Below are 22,752 nucleotides of genomic sequence, written 5' to 3' on the forward strand. Positions count from 1 at the left end.
GTCTGTCCTATTGTTCTTTCTAGTTGAAATTCAAACGAGTATTTGCAGATGAGTCTGCTTATGGTGCTGTTGCAAGACCCATGAATCAAAAGACGTTTATTACCGGTGATATATTTTAATCTTGTATCAGTCTCTACTTCTTCCATACGTACTACCATGTATCCACAGGGTTATCATTGTTTTCACTACAAGTTCACATTCGTGTTTCTGAGTTGACTTATTTGACATACACGATCAAGGCTTCCACTGGTAGTAGTTGTATGTCAGTGCAGAGGAATAGTAGAGGTCATTGGTCAGAAATTATAATAACAGTTTCATTGTTCTTGAGGACGAGAATCAAGATGGACTCACTCCTGCTATTTGCTTTGGTAATTCCATTCTTTGTTTTTGACGTTAAAGCAGGTAGTATAGATTCTAATGGGCGCCAATTAGACGGAAGTTATCCAGAGGAAGATATCAAGTATCACTACGAGGTCAAAAAATTCAATGTGCCGGTGAGTTAACTGTCATTCTGCATTTCTTACCTTGGGTTTCATAAAAACTCTGGTTACTAATGAACAAAATGTTTTATTTTCAGGTGGATCACTTCAGTTTTACAAGAAATGATACTTTTAAGATTCGATATCTTGTTAACGATACTTGGCAGAGAGGAGATAATTCTCCCATATTTTTTTATACGGGAAATGAAGGAAACATCACAGTCTTTGCTGAGAATACGGTAAGACTTGAAAAGTCATTATTCATCTGGAAGTGAGTTATACCAATTAGCCAAACAATATCGGATCATTTAAGTTGTAGGGTTTTATGTGGGAAATTGCACCAACTTTTGGAGCTCTACTAATTTTTGCTGAGCACCGTTATTATGGGGAATCGGTGCCATTTGGAAATCTTTCCTACTCAGACGCTGATCATCTTGGATATTTAACATCTCAGCAAGCCTTAGCTGATTATGCAGACTTAATAAGTTACTTAAAATCTGCAAAAAACATGACTCATAGCCCAGTGATTATCTTTGGTGGATCCTATGGAGGAATGCTCAGTGCTTGGATGAGGATGAAATATCCACACATTGTTAATGGGTAAGTTATTGGAGATCATTTCATTGTCGGATTTTAATATTGTGTTTTAAAAGATAATTTATTTATCATTTCTAGAGCAATTGCAGCTTCTGCTCCAATCTTACAATTCACCGGTATCACTTCATGCGACGCATTTGCAAGAGTTGTAACATCTGATTTCGAGGCTGCAAGTCCATTGTGTCGCAAATCTATTCGCAAATCATGGAATGCTATCAGAAATATCACCTCAACAAGTAAGATAAGTTGCTTTTGTACACACATCTTTGGATTATTATCCATTTACATGGCCACTGTTAAAATACTGTTGACATTAAATTTACAGAGAATGGAACGATGTGGCTATCTGAAAATTGGAAACTGTGTCCTTCATCCGATGTTAAATTATTGAAAGATTTTTTAACTGATGTATATGGTAATTTAGCAATGGTTAATTATCCCTACAAAACAAATTTCCTAGCACCCTTACCTGCCAATCCAATATCGGTGAGTTATAGTTACAAAATATTTCCAGTTATAAAACATAAAAAAATTCTTCACAAGTCATCTTCCATTATTCAATATAATCTTGAGCCAGGAATTCGTCATATTTTGCAGGCCTTCTGCTCACATCTGACAAACCCAAATCTGGATGACAAGTCGCTTCTTCTGGCACTGAAAAAAGCTCTCAGCGTATACACAAACAGTACAGGGACAACAGAGTGTTTGATTATAAGTGACGATGCTGCTCCGGCTCTAGGAGCTAAGGGGTGGCCATATCAAGCATGTACAGAGATGGTAATGCCTATGTGTTCCGATGGCATTAATGATATGTTCGAACCAACTCCTTGGAACATTGACGAATATGCCAAACAATGCTATAAGAACTTTCAAATAAAGCCACAGCCATACCTAGTGTGTGAGATGTATGGATGTAAAGATTTATCAACAGCTAGCAATATTGTCTTTAGGTGAGTTTTTTGCTCCACCGGTTTGGCATGTGAAGTGGTTGATTACCTTTAAATTACCTTCAAATCACCTTTCAGTAACGGATTGCTGGATCCATGGTCAACTGGCGGGGTGATATCGAATGTTTCATCATCTACAATCGCTATCCTTATTCCAGAAGCAGCTCACCATTTGGATTTGCGGGCAAGTAACCCACGAGATCCATATAGTGTAGTTCAGGCTCGAAAAATTCATTGCGCCTATATAAAAAAATGGATAAGAGAAGAACAGGCTAGAGTCATTGAGAGAAATGATAATCGGTATGAGATTGTGAATGTTTGATTATTTTCTAAGTCGCAGGCCAGGATATCTTGTAATAAAAAAATACTTGGAAAAATATGTCATTTTGTTTATTTGAATTACGAATATAAATTCCAATAAATAGTTAAATAATACTTCGATAGTGAGTTTTAATTAAATGGGTCCAAGAAGGGTGGTTAAAAAATAATTGGCATAGTTTTTTTTCATAATGCAGAAAAATACTGTTAACAAATAGTCGGTTAAAACCAACTTACCCTAAGGCTAAACATTATTTACTATTCAGATGATTCACCTTATCAGTCCACAAAAATAATCTAAATAATGTATAATTAAAATGTAAATTGGTACAAATGAATTTCAATTATAATTGAGTCATGCTACAAATATTGAACTATCTTTCGTTTTGTCTACCTTATGGTTATAAATTAACTCTTCAGACCTTTCACTCATATCCTATCTCTATCCCTACTCACCAGGAACTGCCATAGAAGATTACGTATTTGGCCATACCGATAATCAAGTCTCGAGTGTACTATTAGGTGATCTGTTAGGTGCAATATTCGTTCCTCAAACACTTCGATGCTCCCGTCTAAATTGTCATCCGTCGGACAAATTAATTAGTAGCAAAAATTTTCTATAAAAATCAAAATCTAACGAATATCCTGCATAGATAACTTTTAACGAGGTGGGCGCCGGTGAGCAGTTGTAGGCCTTGGAACACCGGAACGTCCTCTCAGTTTTTTTGGTTGAGTGAGACTGCTTTCTGCTGCGGCGTTGTATGAAAGATAGATGTTGGACAGGTCAGGCTGTGGTTGCTGTAACAAAAATTACGTAAAGCGTGTCGTCGAGGAGCAGGAGGCGCTTTGAAAGAAGCAAAGGAATTTGATTTATACTCACATCTTTGTTTATCCCAATAGAAGGGGTTGCTTGCGCTTTTCGCATATTATTACCTGTGTATGCTACACATTTCAGTTGCCATTCACCGATGTCTTCGTTCCAATGAACGTATCGTTCTATCATTGTCTGTAAAATAATTTTGTGGTGAGGAAAATGCTTTACCATATTTGTTGTTGTTTCATCTACTTATAGAACTACCTGGTATTGAATTGGTATGTAATTGTTGAGGACAAGCTCCTGAAGTTGTAGTTCACGTCCGATTCCTCGCACACCTTCCAAAAGGTCCTCCATTTCACGTTGATGCTCTTGCTGTAAGTCGGAGAGCTCTGCTTTGGCCGACATAAGCATTGTGTAAACTCTACCTAATTTCTTAGTCTTTCCAGCTGCCTCTTCTTGCAGGGACGAGTATTTCTCTTCAAAATCAATGCGTTCAGCTTCTTTTTCTTCGATAGCTTTCTTCAGCTGTTCTTCCCGACTTTTGCGTTGATCTAATTCAATGGCAGATGCGGCAAGCAATTGCTCTTGAGCTTCGGCTTTTTCTAACAAATTCTCACCCCCAACCAAGATTTTATTTTGTAAATTCTGCATTTTTTCTCTTAATGCTTCTTTCTCGCTTCTGAAATAATAATTCAAAACACCCCAAGTCAAATTTTAAGTTGGATATCAGTAGCTGAGATTTGTTGTCTGACTTACTGGGTTCTCTTGAGCTCTATAACATCTTTATCATCTGGACTTTTATCATTTCGTTCGGCGTTGTCCATTTTTTCTCTGGACTCTACTTCTCCATCTTCGAGCTGATCCATCGACAGAATTTGACTCTGCCTATGTCTCGTTTTCCTCTCTCTTCTGGTATCAGAATTTTCATCAGAATCTTCCGTTTCTCCATCAGACTCAGAAACGACCGTACCATTATCTTCCAGTTGTTTACGAAGCTCTTCAATTTCCACTTGGAACTGACGGAGTAATGCGTCTTTTGGATCCTCGTTGATCCTAGCTCGGTTTTTAATATTTTTAGCACGATTAGCGTATCTCAGTGTACTTATAGTTTCGTCGTAGTTCATATCTGCAGGACTTATATTTGCACACTGTAAAAATTTTTTACTACATTAAATGAACTCAAACCATTTTTTTCTAGTTATTAGGTTTTAGGGAAGTAGTAACCATCAATGTCTTAGAATTGCCACCCAGTGAATCTTGCAACAATCTCGTTAATTTAGAATTCCGGTATGGCACATGAGAACTCTGCCCATCAACCAGTGCCGATATAACGTTTCCCAAAGTAGACAAAGATAGATTTATTTTCGTCGCCTCCCTTAGTCGAACACCAGTAGCTTTGGTTTTACTTTGCCTTTCTGAACCCTGAAATCATTAAAATTTGAAAACCACCATGCATTACTTGTATTTTCAAAAAACGCTCTATTTAAGATCGGATAATTCGGAGAAACACACACCGCTAGATCAACAAGATGAAGTTTTCCCATTTTCACATGCTGTTCTCCATCCTCACCCAGTTGGCTGGATTCAACAGTTATTGTAAATATAGCATGCGATCTGGAACTGGAAACATTCATAGCGGTTGCTCCCACAACACCTAAAAGGTATTTGTTTTATATACTTTTGAGTCAGCTTTAGAATTATTTAAAAAAGCTGAAGAGAGCATACGATTTTTGTTTCCAAGAGTCATGATTCGATCCAAGTCATCGGCATTATTGACCACATATCCGCTAAGATCCTTTACAAATACACCAATGTCTGGTCTTTCTTTAACTTCTAATCGAGTATTTTGATCTTTTCCTAACAAGTCTCTAACTTCTTCGTTATAAATCTCTAAATATGTTGCACGAACGAGGAACTTCTGGTGTTCATCAGCTTTAGCAATGTGTCCAAAAATATGGGCAAAGGTATTTGGAATAATGCCACGAAGCTGAGGTGAAGTCTTAGCACCAGACATCGTGTAAGTCTTGCCAGTGCCAGTTTGACCATAAGCTAATATAGTCCCGTTGTAACCTTGTAGAACTTTGTCAACAATAGGACGAGCTGTTTCATTGTATATATCGACCTGTGTTGAATCTGTGTCAAAAACTGCATCAAAAGAAAATAATTTGGGTGGCTCTCCGTGGGCTGCGTGTGGGTTTTCGACCATTATTTCAGCATTCAGAGAGTCGACTTGAGTTATATTTTTACAGTGACCGTCCAACTCCTTTCCATTTAGCGGTCGTACTCGTACGACTACGCGCACATTTTCAATCTCTCCCAGTTCCGCAGCATTTTCCTGCACAGAAATAACAAGCAATTATAGATATTCTTTCTGTGTGTATTATTTTTGAGAATGCCAAGGAGCATTCGGGGGATGGTGAGAATAGTTACAGAGAATTTAATTGCTCAAAAATTCAAGGCACTATATTCGTTGTTACTTACTCCGTTTCCTTCCATTGTCGTACAAATTTTCAACAACCTGAATAAAATACGTTGATTACTGCATAATACATTGAAATCAATCGACGATGTAATTGACAAGAGTGACAGCAAGGATCAGTGACAGCAGCAGACGACACCACCCCAAACAAACTGATCGATTTTTTTAACAACTCCGGCAGCTAGCGCACTCTACATTATTTATTGAATGCTTCATCAAGTTTGTTGATGTTGGTTGTTCGAAGATTTTTTCAGACTCGGATAAAGTAGATTCCCGTTAGGATCGTTTTCAACGGTAATGAATAACTTAAATTATTTATAAATATAGCGATAAAGAAAATATGTTGTGCATTCATGTCTACCTATAGCTATTTACGTCAAAGAGACTTCAGACAAAATAAAAAACGAAAAGAAATCGGATCCAATTTTTACTCTTCAGATTCGTTCGGCTCACATCGGTATTTGTTGCATGCAGTTATGATATTCATGCGAAGGTTAGTTTGCGGGTACTGCAGTCCAAGTAATAAGTTCCAACGATTATGAAATATAAAATGATACAGGAAAACGCCGGTAGCCAAGGTTGTAGTTATAAGCTCGTAAACTGATAATTCGTGGAATTTTCAGTTACCGGTGGGTCAACAGTATGGAAAACTACCCCCCGCTGTTCTACCGCCACCCCAAACGTTCATCCATGATCTCTACTACTCAACACGTGTGGGATATCTATTTGGAGATGTGTAGCCGAGGCAATACATTGAAACGTTATAGTTTTATTGCTCCTGGATGAGAGAAATTACAAGCTTCTGTTCTACAAAACTCATCGGGATAAACTTCATCACAATATAATGTGAGTATAACTCGTCTGGGAGTCACTCCCAGCTTCTGTTTCATTTATTTTTAAGTAGAAGCAATGGCCCAGCCATTTCATCGGAAGAGGAATTTCTTCCCGTAGTACAACGTTTAGACTTTACTCGCTCATCATGAACCGGATTTACATCAGCTCCAATTCATCATCTAGAGGTAAAATTTCACGAGGATTTTATTATTCGTTACTCTAAGTTCCGTTCGAATTTCACACATTCGTTGGATTGAAGATATTTTCCAAGATCTATCGATCGTCACGGCCACGTGAACGATCATAATGCAGTCTACCGGTTGTCGTCCGTCTGCAGATAAAAATAGCCGCATTATATCAGACCATCGCGCGCCGTTTCAACACTTGTATACTAGTCGTACTTAGGTTCCTTATACGATAATATTCTGGTTAAAAATGTGCGGCATAGAATCGGGGCCCTTTCTGCTGTTGCGTGTTCCGCAGCTGGCGTCGCACAGCGCGAGAAGAAGGGGGACTCGATTCACTACACCACACCACCGTTCTCGCTCCACGATTACTGTTATAGGAATGAATAGCGAATACATACAGGCGTCGCGTGTGGGTCGGTTGGTTGGGGCCACTCTTTTCCCTTTACACGCGTGTACCCTGCACGATCGCTCCCCTCAGGGCCCTCGTATAAATCCCCTTCTGTTGTGCGCCAACAACCCCTTGCGACGTGCCCCCATGGCGCAGTACGTTACGTGCGTTACACGCATACGAACCACGCTGTTTGGCCTCTATACTCCAATTTCCTAGCTCTGTTTTGCTCAGCATTGTAAAACAAGTACGAGACTCGGGAGTCCCTTGATTAGCGTAATCAACGGTGATATAAGTGCATCGTGGGGTCGTGTATCGAAATTTAATTCCGACGCCGGAACAGTGCAGAGGCGGTGGGATGCTCGTGATGCGGTATTAAAAAGGAAGTCTGTAAAATCCTGTTTCCCCGTCGAGATGCGTCGGTTTTATTGGGAGACGCGTTGTATACTTGGAAACATCGGGCGAATGACTGTATGACACTATTAAATAAATGTGTTGGGAGTAATGGAAGCGGAGCCTCGTCCTGCAGCGATCAAGAAACTCCTCCGTGTACCACCTGGAGGGCCGAGGTACGGGGTGCTTCCTCGCAGGCTCCGGTGAGTTCAGATTGGTTGATCGGACGGAGTCGTCCCCCGACTGGAACTGGAGAGTTGAGAGTGGAAAAGAGAGGAAAGGACTGAAAAGACCGGAGGACTCGGGAGACTGGCTAAAGGAGAAGAAGAGAGAAACTCTGTAACTCGATTCTGTGGTCCCAGGTCAGTGTTGCCACGGTGGTCACGGTGAGCGGTGCTGTTTTTATCCCCGTACTATAAATTCCCAACAATAATCTGAGCCGCGGATCGGACGTTCTTTCATTCACAACTACAATTCTGTGTCATATCGCGATCGCTATTGACCTCTGAATCGCCGGCTCTCCCCACTGTTACGTCGTTGTATTTATTTCACCTTTAATTATTTATTTTTTTCATCGCCACTTATCAATGTTTATCGACGAAAAATTTTGGGCCCATGCCGTCACTCGATGACACGTGTCGAGCCGATCGTCGATCTGCAAAGAATACTATTCAACAAATTATCGCCTGATTACGAGGAACACGTGAGTTGTTTACCACCTTTGTTATTGAACGACATCAACATTTCAATATTCGAGGGACCTTTGGATCTTTCCCTGTTTACTGTCGACGTAAACACACGTTGCGTCCTACTATATCATAATAATGTTGGGGGGGTGCTGAAGAACATCGGGTTGAATGAAGCAGAGTAGTATACAACGTACGAGAAGGCTTGGATCTTGAAAATTTTGAACAGCCCTACGGCGAAACCGTTCAATTTTCTGTTTCCATAATTTGTATCTCTTCGATAATCAAGGTACGACATATCCACCTAGGGCGTTATACGTAACGTATGCTCGCGAGTCGGCGGCGCGCCCGAGGAGGACCGTTGAAACTGTTTAAGAATTTCGAAACGAGTTGTCAGACTGCTTTTTAAAACTCCACAAACATTTCACGCGCTGCGCTATATATATATATATATATATATATATATATATATAGGTACGTACAACTACGTTCACGGCCAATGAAATTAGCTGTGAGTATTTCAATAGCCTTCGTTAGATATGGCGCTTCTATAACACGCGAGAATAACTTCCTATATACCTACTTTTAGTTCGCCCGGGTATACGACGATGAAGAATATAACATAATATACCGATATCCGATAGCGGGATTTCAACGCTCGTCCCGCCCCTCCGACTTTTTCCTCACAGGGCCGTTAATTACCCTAATTAGTCGTACCTAGTTCTGTTTTTCCGACCACCCCGTAGAACCGTAGAAATGGTGCACCTTGCGGTCGTACTGGTTCCTGTGCATCGGCGGCGCGAGGATCCGTTCATGTACGACGTTGTATCGTGACGACGTCGGGTACGCTGCACCTAGCTACTGCTTTATACGTGCATTGAAAGTAGAAGGGAAAGACTCGTGCAGCAGGGGAACCGTTTATACACGACAGATGTTGCTGCCCAACAAAGAAATTAAAGAAACAGAAGAACCCTCGACAAAACTTCGTTGCCACACGTATACATCCATAACGGTCTCCAAACAATATGTATAAGAATAAGAACCGAACTATTCTTATTCTTCGCTCGTTTTCTTACGACATTACGATCATTGGCGCCCTTTGCCTCCTACAGCTTTTCACGCACCTTTCTCTCGCTATCGAATCGGAATCCATGAGATTCGTCGGCTTTAATATTCCTCTATGAGGCCCTCGGCTATTATATCTATTATCGGTGTAACGCGGTTGCTTAGACGGGGTTTAACCGTTAACGCGGGTCAAATCAGATTGTAGCTAGAGCCGTCGTCCCTTTAGAAATTTGAATATGTAAATATAAGAGTACATGTACCCACATAGCATAGAGTGCGTTATTTGCTGCACCACATGTCTATCTATGCGGTGTAAAATGTACATCCTGTATATGTATAAAACGATTCCTCGATATTTGATGGATTTAGAAAGAATTTTCAACTTACGCGCGTTACGTTGAAATCATCCCATGCTGTTCTATAATCGTTCGATTTTTATTCATGGTCGGTATTGTTGTACTGTAGCTTCCGAAAATAGAACTCCTTTGGCTATAATTGTCTCTACTTATCCTGGTTCTTAATTCATACTTATTAGTGTAGCCCAAATAAACGAATATTTCTTTTGGCGTCTCCTATAAAAATATATCAGCTTAACATGTTTCAAGAGTCCCCTCGTCCTCCCCAAAGATCAGCCCGTTAAAAGATATTCTAGGGGCCGCTCAAGTCGTTTGAAAATTTTAAAAATCGTCAACAATTTCGTCGTTTTCGGGATGTCCAGGAGATCGTACCTTTGGGCCTATCCTGATGGAATTCTTTGGTCAATTTCGTTGCGGGTGTACCGCGGTATCGTGTCATCCAGATAGGTAGTTTACGCGGGATCGGGCGATCTGACGTTAAGCACGTGCTGGGATCCGGATCGCGCATGTGTGTACGTACGTACATGATATACGTGCGTGTACGTGCATTATACCGTGATCGTTGTACAGAAGGTAGGTGATGCCGCGAAAAGGAGGAACGAGGACGCAGGACGAGGGCGCGGGCGCGTTGGTCGAGCGATGGGGCATCGCATACGCGACCACGGGCTACCGAGATGTTGGCCCCTAGGTGCGTTTAGTCGGAAACCGGGAGTCCTGCCGGTCGTCCGCATGAGATATTAATTATATATATATATTCACTTCTCTCCTCGTGATTCAACGATCGCACGTATCGGGTCAGATAAATCGTATAAATCGCTGCAGCACGTGGTAAATCCGAGTGTTGAAATAGTTTGTAAATCTGTTAAGAAATATTCGAAACGGTCACGGAATTTTCTTATCAAAATAGGTATACAAGTCTGGTGATTATGCTTTCCAAAATCGTTGTAATTTTTTTTTTTTTACCTCATTAGTTAGGAATTACTTTTATTTTATTTCTTTTTTTTTTTCAAATTCCGAAAGAAAGGAAACGTCAGGCGGTTCACTCCGCTCACCGCAGGTACGGAGGAACTCAACTTCCGTTACGTTTTATTTCATTTTTTTTACATTTTTTCTTGAAAAGAATTATAAGTTTCTCGTAAACGTTGCAGAGGGTTTCGCGCAACTTGAATTTAATTACAAACGAGCCTCGCCGTTTTAATAACTTTTTTGTCGGTTTTAAACTGCGAATTTAACAGTCAACTTCGTACCTCGGTTAAATTATGCAGCGAGACGTTATAAATCCGAAATAGATTATTGTTGACCTAGGAAGGTGCGGATGCAGGAAGTCCGTTTATGACATAATAGCTGCATACCCTAGAATTACTTTTTGCGAGAATCGCGCATTATTTTTTCGGCGTAGAAACTTCCTGGATACATAATTTATTTCACTCGAACTTACCTACGTTCTTTTATTCCTCTGTTACACCTATGGTTACACTAACTAGTGAACTACTCGCAACGGGTATTATACCGAACTGTTTTTTTTTTCACCGTTATACCCTAATCAAGTAATTAGCAATTGCCTCCTTCTTAGCATTGTAACAGCCGGATATAAGGTTCCAAAGAACCCGTGGGACACCAAACGCCCGCATGAGACGTCTGCGAAGCAAATGAATTACGCCTAAGAACTGGGCCACGCGCGAAATTCGTTGAAATCTCCGTACCTACGTAACATTCGGTATAAATTTTTGCGGACAAAAAAATCGTCAACAATATTTATATTTCATTTGATACACGCCGAACGAAACGGGTTATCCAATATGCACATGAAATTCCATCGATAAAACAACTCGTCTAACGAGTAAACAGATCATTATAATATGTGTATTACCTATAAATGTACTGCAATAGAAAAGAAAAGAAAAGAAAAAAAAAAAAACGAAAGAGAAACGAAGAAGACATAAGGGGCATCGTCTATCGGTCGATATGTTTTTACATGTTCGCATAATAGCGGAGTTATAGGCTAATCGTGGGTTGATTACGTAAATTATTTTATTTTCGTAATGGGTAACACAATATACCATCCGTCCTGCAACCAACGGCAGCTGAGGCTTTCGGAGGGTATAATGTATACAAATTTAATGTCGGGGTAGTTTCTCGGTCGGAGTTCCCATGGGGTTTTCAGGAAACAACGCGACCGTATCCTGAGATGCCCTCGAAAGATATACACACACACGACCTGCGAGGGCACTTGCAGTGCAAAACTCGCAGAATCGCACGTCTCGCCTTTGCTACGGATATAAATTCGTTTTGCACGCGGAGTCGACTTTGGTGTGAAATTATAACATAGATGCACGAGGGAAAATTAAAAGGATAATAAAACTGTCGCTTTTTTTTATCAATTCGCGTTTATTTTTAACCTCGACGTGCGGGGGGCCGATGAATTTTCTGTCCAGTAAGACAACGCGTCCGAGTTCACGCCTCTCGCGTCTAAGACCTTTTTTCAGAATCACGACGGTTTTGTTTTATAGATACAGAAAAGAAGATATTTATCGTTTCGCAGCTTCGATGATCCATACGTACACTCCGGTGCTTCGTCCCCCCCGTTGATACGTTCGGATAGAATAGAATATACCCGTGATATACATAAGGTAGGAGTGGTAATTGAGGAATCGGGGCTCCTGTGCCTGGCTCGAATGACTCCTGGAATTGAAGCATGCAGCTACTTTCCAGTTTCATGGCGAGGCACTTGAAGAGGGGTGCTTCACTGAAGAAAGGTACGAGAATTTATTCACGACACCCCGTGGCTGTTGTTTTTACTTTTTATTTTTCATTCACGCTGCCTACGACACGCGCGTGCATGTTCTCGCACCCGATTGTAAGTTTGAAAACAAGTTGAGTATATGTGGACACACGGATGGATGAGGTATGATAATCGCGTGGAAGAGACGCGTGAAATTTATGTTCGGAAATTAAACGGGGAATCGAGTTGACGGAGGGAAGGCGCATGGTCTGAGTAATTATTTGATCAATATTTCTTGTGATTTTCGTTTCGACGTGTAGACCTGCACGATATACGGACGTAGACGAGATCGTTGTGCATTCGTGTGCAGTATGAAAGTTATATTTCACAAATCACGCGATATTCCGCACCGCAACGATCAGTCGCTCTAACGGTCGACGAGGTTGAACTACACGTTTCCATTTCAGCGAGAATATTTAACGTGATTTTCATCGCGATTCGATTATTAGCAACCGTGATTTCGCATCAAAGGGCACTTTCTCGTCCGATCCGATTATGAACCTTTGTAATTCAAGGCGTTATTCGTCCCATTGTACTTCGGAGATTTTTCGCATAACGTAGTCTGTAGCGCACTGCGTCTTCGGGGGTTCGAATACGTCAGTATACGTGAATCAGTGCTGATGGAATGATCCGATTCTGTAGGTGATTGTTGTGTGGTATTCCGGCATGCAAGGTTGTGCTCCACTTTCCCTACCTCATTTCCTCTTCGCTTTCGAGTCTCCGGAAACGGAGACTCGCGTACACCTATACATATATGTATACATACCTGTGTAAATATATGTATGTGTTAACGCCGATCTTGAGGGTCAAATGTGTAAACCTTGGCGTCACGAAAAGCGAAATAGGTCGGCGATCAGGGGTTGATTTAATCAACGTGAACGTGTGTCACAATCACAGCGGAAAAACGAAACAATGAAAAGAAATGGAAGAATCAAGTCCAGGGGAGCCGGCTTTACGCGTTCTCTTCTTTTTAATCCTATGAAGTCAGTTTTTTCGAGAATCTCTTTTTCTCGTTTGCTAATTGCTAATTGCGAGGGAAACAGCTGAGTGCCGGCTTAGCCACTGTATCTGTACCGCCATCGCAGCTTGAAAAATTCAGCACCTCAAAAGAATAATTACTCAATTTTTCACGGCCCCTTTTTCAATCTGATACTCAATAATTACTGACGTCAACACTAGGCTCTTAAAGCTGCGCAACCCCTTCATGAAATTTCTCGGAAAATCGCAGCGCACATTCAGCAACTCCGGTGGCTCTCAGATTGTAAAAAGAAAATGAGGAGCTCGTGTTGAAAAAAAAAAAAGCTTCTCTCTTTTCTTTTTCGACTTCGAAAGGAGTTACGGCGGGAAATTCTAGCTACAATTATAACGTTGATTCTATAATTGCTTTACAGGCAGAAGAGAGGGCAACGGAAGTTCAAGTCCTGGAGATAGACATCCCCCAGGATATCTCGTCGGGAGTCCTTCGGGCACCCCCCACAGCCCTTCGGGCGGCCTAGGGAGCCTCGGGGGCGTCACGACGATGAACCCAGACGACCTGGCGACGCCCGATGACGAGTTTGCCCTCGCCCACGGCCCAGCGCATAAGACGCAGGTAAATTTTTCGATACAGGTAAATTTGAAGAAAATTCGAAGCTCCTGCACTCATTCTCTGATGAGAGAGTAGCATTCCTTTTCTTTTTTTTTTACTTCCGTTCCGTTAAACTGTAATCTTAGTAAAACCTTTGAACTTTCGGGGTAATTCTTTTTGATTTTCAACCCCGAGGTATTATATACTTGGGCGTGTAAGAATATAAGTTGTGTTTCACTTCTCCTTCAGGCGAACGTCCTCTTGTAATTCGAATTTCGCGTGACTCAGGGACTTGAATTATTATCTAAATCACATGATCTCGACTAGAAAGAAAAAAAAAAAAAGAAGGGAAATAAATAAACGAATAGCATTCGCACGTGAAACTCGTGACTCTTAATAAACTGGAGTTATAACCACGTTATACGTATACGTACAGGATAAAGCAGATACGCAACTATGAGGTTTACCGACGCTCCTGATTTAGGTACCGCCACAATTCCGATTATCTCTATGATTCTATCGCGTATAATCCACCAAACAAAGTCTCGCCGCGGTCGAGAGCTTAAATTCTACATTTTTAATTCTACTAATTGGACAAACAATTCCCTACCGACGTCCTCCCGATCATGTACCGTTGATACAGAGTCCAGCGAAAAAGAAAAGTGATATAATTGTGCGCCCTTGATTTTCAGCGCGAAGTCGAAGCCGTACGGGGTGTTCTCTATCTCGGGATCGCTCTGTCGATCGCGTGGATCGTCGGCGCGGCAGGATTGTCTCTGGCATGGCTCGTCCTGATCTTGGCCCTCGTAGGGACGATTTTCAAGACCCGATTGTCACGGTTGCTGCAAACGGCCCTACAGCACGAATTAGCCAGATTACGAAGGCGCAGAGCTTTGTACAAGGACGAGACGGCCGAGTGGCTGAGTCTCCTCATAAACCGATGGTGAGTCGCCTCCGTTCATCCCGAATACGAACGCGTAAAGGAAAAAAATGGAATTCAGTGCTCCCGGAATGGACATGAACGGGGCGGATGAGTTTCGATCAATCTCGTGATGTCCGGTAATATCATAAGTTGTGAGTCGAAACTGGGCGTACAACGTAGGGCCAGCTTACGAGTTTACGACAGGTGAATGAACTCCATTCGGGTACGGGGAGAGTGAGGAGTTATCCTGTAGCACGTGGCAACCGACTGTATAAGTCAGAACGGTCGTAGGACAGCCGTAGAGTATAGACATTTGTAAACATTCCACATTCCACATTCCCCTTTGCGAGCTGTGCCTTTCACGTTTTCCATGCCGGACCGTGTGCGAGGCGCGTCTCCGGTAAGCTAACTTCCTCGACCGCGCGACCGGCAACCGAGGGAACGGGGGGAAATCCATCGGTGCCTACCTGCCTACCTACTCTGTTTGGATAGTTGATAGACCTGTTCGAGTTTCGACCATTCTTGCGGAATGAATGCGAGCGGGACGCTGGACGTACGTACAAGGCAGCGTGCCCGTGAGCGCCGCTTTCAGGGAGAGAGATCTATGAAGAAAATGCCAAGAAACAAAAGGGACGAGAAGGATTGAAATACTTTCAAACTCGAGGACCTTCGTTTCGTTTATTTGATGCGTGTACGTCGTGTGTGCAGATTTAGCATAGAGATTGCGTGACGTAGAAATTACTTTGGCAACGTTTTATACACCCCCGAATTTTCATAGGCTGTGACATGAATTATTCATAGTTTACTCCTGAAATTGCAACGGTCGAAATAACAATTTTATTTATACGGGGCTGCTACCGTGTCAAGGATTTAAATTTAGCGACACTACGGACTAGGTGAAGCACGTACACGGGGAAATCCGGGTAAATTTACTTGGGGGGAGATTTTCGGAAACGGAGTTTTATTCATTACATTTTTGTTGCAAACATTTCGCTGTCTAGCCTGGAAAGGATGATTTCTATGTAGTCCTAACTAATAACGGTTTTGGTTCGTTCGATGAAAATCGATTTTTCGATATCACGTACGTAACAGAACAAGTTTCCTTCCGGGCTGCTAACTTTTTCAAGAAAACTGGTATCGTGTCTACCGCAAAAGCGGAATGGGAATAAATTATTGAGTTATGTGATTGGATGGATAGCTTATGTTTCTTGTCGGAAGCCCTTCATCCTTTACTTATGCAGTTTCTTTTATCACGAACAAGCACTGTAACAAAATTTTACCCTCCTCGATTTATCCAAAGCATCCCAGTATTGCAGAGCCAGACTGAATTTTCCTTAGCAATGCATTTTCTCACGTAATATTTTTTGTTTTTCCTCTTTTCTTTTGATAAACCACAAACAGTTTCTGTTTTATTATCTTCTATCTTCGTCCGCGTTTTTCACACGCAATTTAATCGGGTAAAGAAAATCAAGGCTCATACCAACCGCGGTATCTATCTATATGGGATAATATAATCGATCGGAGCTGTCGAGCATCAAAAAGTGTTGGTGTTTATATATATCTCTCGATGTTTTTACCCACACATTTCACCCTTTTTATTACGTACAGCCATCCTGATCGCCGGGCGCGAATTCTTTTGAATTGCGAAAAAGAGAAATAAAAAAAAAAAAAAAAAAAAAAAAAAAAACAATGAAAAAAATGGTGTTTGCTTTAATTTTTGTCATGTGTTAACTATACGTCGAGTCTGCCTGTATATCAATTCTCTCAGCGTATGGAAACCCGAGTGATTTATTACCAAACCTTTAGTATTTATCGTTCATACCGCTAACTGCGATAGCGATAGTGATAGATTACGTCAAGTAGAATGGAATGGAATAGAACGGAATGAAATAGCTTTACGTGTAAGTTATACTGCACTTACACTTAGTGCCATAATTTGCATACCGGGTGACGGTGACTTTATATAGAGGCAGAAACGAGGCGGTTCAATATCGAGATCAATCTGCAAGACGTATAATGAAATATCAACAATCTCATTACTAATAAGTCTATCGAAGGATTCAGCAAGTACGAAAATATTTTTTAATCTATGCATCCGCTAGAACGAAATGCATATCAGTGTAGGTTTCAAAAGGTTTATACCGCACAGTGGCATCGCTGCACATTGTTGCGCAGCAGAGTGATCGGCCTGACCATATAAATTAAATCTTGCTGAAACACACCTATTAATTTCCGCATAAATGGCAAATGTAACGGAGGCCGCGCCGGCTGGTCATGTAGGATCTACTACTGCGGAGCGTGTCTGGCTACACATAACTTTAACTACTGACTAGCGGCCGTAGCCGCATAATCGCGAATAGGGCTGATCAATTTCTAGCCGTACTACTGAAATGCGACACGGCATCGCTGCATGATCTACAATAGCGATTTTGATGGTATAGATTTTATTAACAAATAGGTCATAAAAATCATTAAGTAAGTTCATAAAATTATTTGATGTTTATTACAGGTGGAGATTTAGCTCTGCGAGTATATTTGCACTCGCCAAAGAAAGATTAGAGCCCATTCTTAATGAGGCGAAACCTGGGATACTGGGTAAGCGGAGCACAGCTATTGATAAAGTCGTTGGTTTTCTCGTAGCGTCATTTTTTTAGTTTGATATAATTTAACTGCAAATTGATCCAATCAGGTCCGCTGGAATTGAGAGAACTCACTCTTGGAGAACAGACGCCATGTATAACTCGTGTTAGAGCTTTGGATTACAGCGGCGACGATGAAGGTCCCGCTGCAAGACCAGGGCTTATCAAACTTTCCGTCGAAGCAGATCTAAGACTGGATTGCGAACAATTTAGGATGCTCATAACTACCAGGCTGTTCGGAAAAGGGTGAACAATCTTCTTTCTTCCTTAATTCCTTGTGTTGTCTCATTTCAACGTAACTTTCAAACTTTATTATTATTCGTTGTTATTTTTACAATTCAATCGTTCGTTGACTTTTCTGATTAATTCCTGAGTTAGTCTTACCGAAAAGTTCAATGTTTTTTGTTGTCTTTTTTAAATTTGCATGACGACTTTTTTTATACCCACATCCCTGCCCTCAGGAGTTCAAAGGTCGGCTCATCCGGAAACATTGACGAATGGTATATTTTTTATGAGTTTGTTATTTCCATTTTTTTTTTTTTTTTTTTTCTGTTCTCTCTTTGGTGTCTCTACAATTTTTTATTGGTATAGACCATTCAGCAAATTGTTTTTATGAATTGCAGTGTAGGGATGGATGTCGATTTGGCTGTTGAAAAATTATCTCTGGCAGGCACGGTGCTGGCTACCTTGACACTGAATGCCTCTGCGCCTTTCCCTCATGTGACGCATCTTAGTTTGAGTTTTGTAGAAAAACCAGATGTTTGGTTCAGTGTAAGAGTTCTGCGAGCCGTACAAATGATGGAAGTTCCACTTGTCAAAACCTGGATCCATGCGGTTGTCTCTGATGCTCTTGCTAGCTGGATAGTCGATCCAGGTCATCTGGAACTCGACCTACGGGCTCAGGAAAGACCAGGTCCAGGACTCGACTGTGTCCCCAATGATGTACCTCATGGAGTTCTTACGGTTACACTTAGCCAAAGTAATGGAGCCCCAGGTAATATTACGGTATTAGAGAATAGAAAACCAGAAATTTATTCGAACCGCAAGATTCTCTTTTTCTTAAACTTGAATCGAAGGTTCAGCTACTTTATACTACTTATTGCAAGTAGGAGCTGCGACGGATGAGGTCAGGTGGTTGGTGGTCACAATAGGAGACCAAAGACGAGTGACACCTCACCTTGGCCCGAGCTGGACCGAAGATGTATCTTTCCTTGTTGGGTCTTTGGAGAATGAGAGGATCAATATAAAATTAAAGGCCAAAAGACTTGTTAGCACTATAACACTTGCTCAGTTTGAACTAGCTCTGGGTGTGTACAATTGGGAAAATTCAACGGTGTAAGTCAGTTGAGAAATAATTTATTATGCGTTGATTATTCACTTCTAAAGTCATTTTGCTACAATCAATCGTGACTTTCATATTTGCAGGGTCGACAGTGTACTGCAACAAAAAAAACCATCTCGTAGCAGCGCAAATATACCCAACATCAATGCTAGGCTGGAGTACAGCTCGCTGCCTGCTTTAGAACCTGATATGCCTCCGCCAGAGTTGCCGGATGAAAGCCCACATCCCTCAGGTATTGCAAGCATATAACTTTGGAACATAATAAAAAATTAGTATTCGTCCGAATGGTTATGGTCCTTAGATTTAATGACCTCTGGCTCCTGTGCCTGGTGCTTGTTTACTTGCTGTCTCTCTATAGAATCGTGATTGTGATGTTATGCATTGATATTTAATGTTTTCAGTGACACGAAAAAATTCGTACCGAAAACAAAGAGCAGGTAAAATAAGACTCAGCTGAAATTTATGATGTTTGTTCCGTGATATGATTACATCTTATGTTAGGCACAATTTTACACAATTCATTTTACCGCTGGTGCACCAGAGCACATGCACATATGTGATCTACCCTCCAGCTGTGAGAGGATAAATTAACGTGCCTTGAATTACTTGTGATCATAAGACCTACTAATAATTCAATCTAATTTCATAGGTATTTTGGTGGTCTATATACATTCGGCGGAGGACCTCACTAACTGTGATTCATTTCAATGTAATCCCTATTGCATGCTCTTCCAGAATCGAAAAAAAGTAAGTAAATTTGCTTTATGTCATTACCTAAGAACCCTTCAGGTCCCAGGAATAAAATTTTACTTCTAAATCATTCGTTTACTTCAGGTAAAAACAACACACTATATCCGAGGTACAAGTTCCCCAAGATGGGAGGCAAGAACACAGTTTTTAGTGCAAGACTACACCCAGGTTTCCCTGAGCTTTGTTATATGTTCGTGGAATGTATCGAAAATGGCAGACACAGACATGTTGGGTCTTGCCATGCTTTCATTGTCGCAGGTAAATACCTCAGTAGTTGATGAAGTTTGAAGTTACCCAATATTGATAAAATTACGTGTTCTATGAATTCAGGGAACTAGGTGGATTGTCAAAAAAGAACTGAGCCTGAGCGGATCTAGTGGATCATCAACGATAACAGTCTCCGTGCTCTTCCATCCAGTAAGAAGTGTACAGCAAGTGGTTAATAGCAGACGGGGAAGCATAGCTCCGCCAGCATCGGACGATGAGCCAAAAATGAAAAGAAATAGTCTTCCGTGGATGCAGCAAGCGGTAAATAAAAAAACTTCGACCGTACTAACAGCCGATCATGGAAATTGGATCATTGATTTCCAGAAAATGCTGTTAACTCATCGTGACGTAGATCCAGCGTCGTCGGACATATCGAGCCTCCTGTCAACCGGTAGTGGTTTGATGGAAGTCACTTTACTAAGAGCCAAAGACCTCGTTGCAAAGGATCTCAATGGATTCAGCGATCCATTTTGTGAGCTGCGATTGAACAATGAGACAAAGTACAAAAGCAGCATAAAAAAGAAAACGCTAAATCCTTGCTGGGATGAAAGTTCCATCATGGGTTTGCCTCGTTCAGGAGAAACATTAGATATTGTAAGATTCCAAGTTATCATAGAAAAAGATCTTTAGTATCGATTACTAAAAAAATAATTCGCTACTAGACTGATTGATAATTTTCCTGTTTCAGATGCTATGGGACCACGATACTTTCGGGATGAAAGATTATCTCGGAAAAGTGTCGCTGACTCTGGACGATATCAGAAAACTATCCAGTAGCGATCAGTCCCATTGGTTCTTGCTGAAAGGAACCAAATCGGGATCCGTTGAGCTCAGGATTAAAGTTCTCTCTGAGGAATCTGAGGTAAGTAAAAAGTGAACTGCAACTGTCTTTCTTTCCCAATATTCTGTAATCAGGATTTGCTATTCCTCTTGCGTAGACACAAAGCACATATGCAGCCAGTACTGTAAGCGACTGTTCCGCACGACAAAATACAGAGCCAGATATTGCCCCATCCGTGGTTAGAAGACCATCTATGGAAAGATCCAGGATGAGATTGCATTTGGAGCCAGTGATTCCTCCACCACCTCCTCCACGCACAGTTACTCTGATCAAGCCCACAGTTAATCAAGTAGATAAAACCAGTCTGACCAGTAAAGAATCTGGCGATGCAAATAGTACGACCATCTCCTGGGCAGGACGAGATTCTAGCCTCATGATTAGCGACAACGTTGATGACAGCGTTGATGGTAGTAATAAAGATAAATTGAGCGAAAGAAGAGCTTCACATCACAGCTTAACACCTAGCCCTGACAATGGCTTTGGAAAGAAAGTACCACAGTATAACAGCTTTCGAGTAATGAAACAAAAGGTAAGAAGAAGTTTGAGAGGCGGAAAAAAGTTAGATATATTTCTATAAGCATACTTTAATTTCTAACAGGTAAAACGGGGACTGAAGCTTCGCAGATTTCGGTCGGAAGTTAATATCGAGGACAAGGGTGATGCGGGAAAAGGTGTTGCACTGAGTTTGGAGCCCAGAGGAGGTGGTGAAGCCGATGCCACAGAATTATTACAGAGCGTCGGACTTTCGCACGCAGTTTCCCAACCAGATATGCTTGGCAGGATAAGGCAGCCGAGTCCCAACATGCGGGGATCAAGAACGAGTGGTAAGTAATTCAAGAAACTGCTTTCACATTAAATTCAGTTCAAAAATTCTTTCATTTGATAATTATAGATTTGAAAACGATAAACGGCACAAGAGAAAAGTATTCTGGTGTCGAAGGCAAAGTTCTGCAGGCTCAGGGGCTCCACGTTGCTCGAATCGCTCAACTCTATTGCCGTGTTAAATTCCAAGCGTAAGTTGAGACATATTATTCACCTTCCGGTATATTGCTAGGTTTTCGGTTATAGTATTCGATTAAATTTATTGCTGCAGATGTACGAGTCCAGACAAAATGATGTCTTCCGCAAATGGTGGTAAGACGTTGACAAAATCTCGTCTTCTACCGGCAATGCCCAATCCCCAGTTCGGTGTTGATTTTCAAATAGAGAGCGACGAGGTATCCCGGCAATCCGCACTGATATTTGAAATTCGCAGTGCCAGCAAAGATCTATTGGCGAGTCGTAAGATCACACTCCACGAACTTTTAAATGGTACGATATTTTAGTATAAACTTGTGATTATTTCTCAGCTTTTCTTAGATTGTAAAATCTTGAATTATTAATACAGGTGCTTCAGCAGCAACGAATGAAGTACACACGTGGTTGGCATTGAATAACGGGGCCTCGCTCGAAATCCAAATAGGACATGGAAAGGAAATGAAAAGCAAATCTACAAAAAAATTATTTCGATCTTGGTCAGTCCATAGAATTGGCAAAATTTGAAAGTAGGGGTAGTCTTCGTAGGTGGTTTGAATGTGAAACGTTCGAAACAGGTATCTATCAGGTATTTCGAATCTGTGTCTGAATTGAAATTCGTCATATCTCAACTCTATACTCAAGCAGCTTATATATGACCAAACTGAATAGTGGAATTCTTATTTATACATATATTTGTAAATATTATAAAGAGATGAATAATTGAATCATTCCGTAGTATATATACAATATATATGTATGTATACGTATATATATTACGAGAAGTATACTTGCACTGTACATTTTTTAAAATAGATTTTTCGAGATTTTTTTAAAGAGTAAACAGTATATTGTCATAACGATAATTACCATTTATTGTATAAACGGTGGGATCGGACAAATCTAATTATTTCACTATTTATGATGATATTAAAAACTATATATTTATGTTCATGTTCAACTTTAATTGTGCTAAAATTTTTTCATTAAAACAAAAAAAAAAAAAAATTCAGCACTTCACCCACTTCATAATAACAAACATTTTAGTCGGTTACCGAGGAACTGAGTCAAGGTGATCAGA

General features: G+C 40.9%; 3 protein-coding genes and 1 long non-coding RNA gene across 13 annotated transcripts; 2 read left to right on the plus strand and 2 right to left on the minus strand.

Moving 5' to 3' along the window:
• The first annotated feature begins 80 nt into the window (after positions 1–80).
• On the plus strand, positions 81–2,708 carry LOC105688861 (lysosomal Pro-X carboxypeptidase). The gene is made up of 7 exons (XM_012405473.3): positions 81–494; positions 578–718; positions 799–1,079; positions 1,155–1,312; positions 1,402–1,562; positions 1,674–2,026; positions 2,102–2,708. The coding sequence occupies exons 1-7, from the start codon at positions 261–263 to the stop codon at positions 2,343–2,345; spliced, it is 1,572 nt and encodes a 523-aa protein (XP_012260896.2). The 5' UTR covers positions 81–260; the 3' UTR covers positions 2,346–2,708.
• On the minus strand, positions 2,399–5,786 carry LOC105688860 (kinesin-like protein KIF3A). Its single transcript, XM_012405472.3, has 8 exons — positions 5,640–5,786; positions 4,884–5,493; positions 4,673–4,812; positions 4,383–4,580; positions 3,915–4,306; positions 3,420–3,837; positions 3,222–3,347; positions 2,399–3,139 (listed from the first exon to the last, which is right to left on the minus strand). Exons 1-8 carry the CDS (start codon positions 5,652–5,654, stop codon positions 3,002–3,004), a joined length of 2,037 nt encoding a protein of 678 aa, XP_012260895.2. The 5' UTR covers positions 5,655–5,786; the 3' UTR covers positions 2,399–3,001.
• Positions 5,787–5,792: 6 nt separating this feature from the next.
• LOC105688859 (tricalbin-1-like) lies at positions 5,793–22,619 on the plus strand. Of its 10 annotated transcripts, XM_048657276.1 has the most exons (22): positions 5,881–5,931; positions 6,076–6,130; positions 6,261–6,483; positions 13,721–13,920; positions 14,589–14,839; positions 17,328–17,413; positions 17,508–17,703; positions 17,919–17,957; positions 18,081–18,451; positions 18,564–18,792; positions 18,883–19,031; positions 19,201–19,236; positions 19,449–19,546; positions 19,634–19,807; positions 19,880–20,077; positions 20,141–20,410; positions 20,505–20,678; positions 20,755–21,186; positions 21,256–21,481; positions 21,550–21,670; positions 21,751–21,968; positions 22,045–22,619. In XM_048657276.1, the coding sequence occupies exons 4-22, from the start codon at positions 13,849–13,851 to the stop codon at positions 22,197–22,199; spliced, it is 3,495 nt and encodes a 1,164-aa protein (XP_048513233.1). In that variant the 5' UTR covers positions 5,881–5,931; positions 6,076–6,130; positions 6,261–6,483; positions 13,721–13,848; the 3' UTR covers positions 22,200–22,619. The 10 variants fall into 10 exon arrangements, with proteins under 10 accessions (XP_048513234.1, XP_048513233.1, XP_048513235.1 ...); XM_048657277.1 differs by lacking the exon at positions 6,076–6,130 and having other exon boundaries at positions 5,793–5,931; XM_048657278.1 differs by lacking the exons at positions 5,881–5,931; positions 6,076–6,130; positions 6,261–6,483 and adding an exon at positions 7,681–7,802.
• On the minus strand, positions 6,387–7,484 carry LOC125501426. The gene is made up of 2 exons (XR_007279003.1): positions 6,873–7,484; positions 6,387–6,802 (listed from the first exon to the last, which is right to left on the minus strand). It is a non-coding gene; the product is annotated as an uncharacterized LOC125501426 (long non-coding RNA).
• Positions 22,620–22,752: the final 133 nt, after the last annotated feature.

Source organism: Athalia rosae, chromosome 6, assembly GCF_917208135.1.
Source record: "Athalia rosae chromosome 6, iyAthRosa1.1, whole genome shotgun sequence".
Taxonomy (NCBI): Eukaryota; Metazoa; Arthropoda; class Insecta; order Hymenoptera; family Athaliidae; genus Athalia; species Athalia rosae.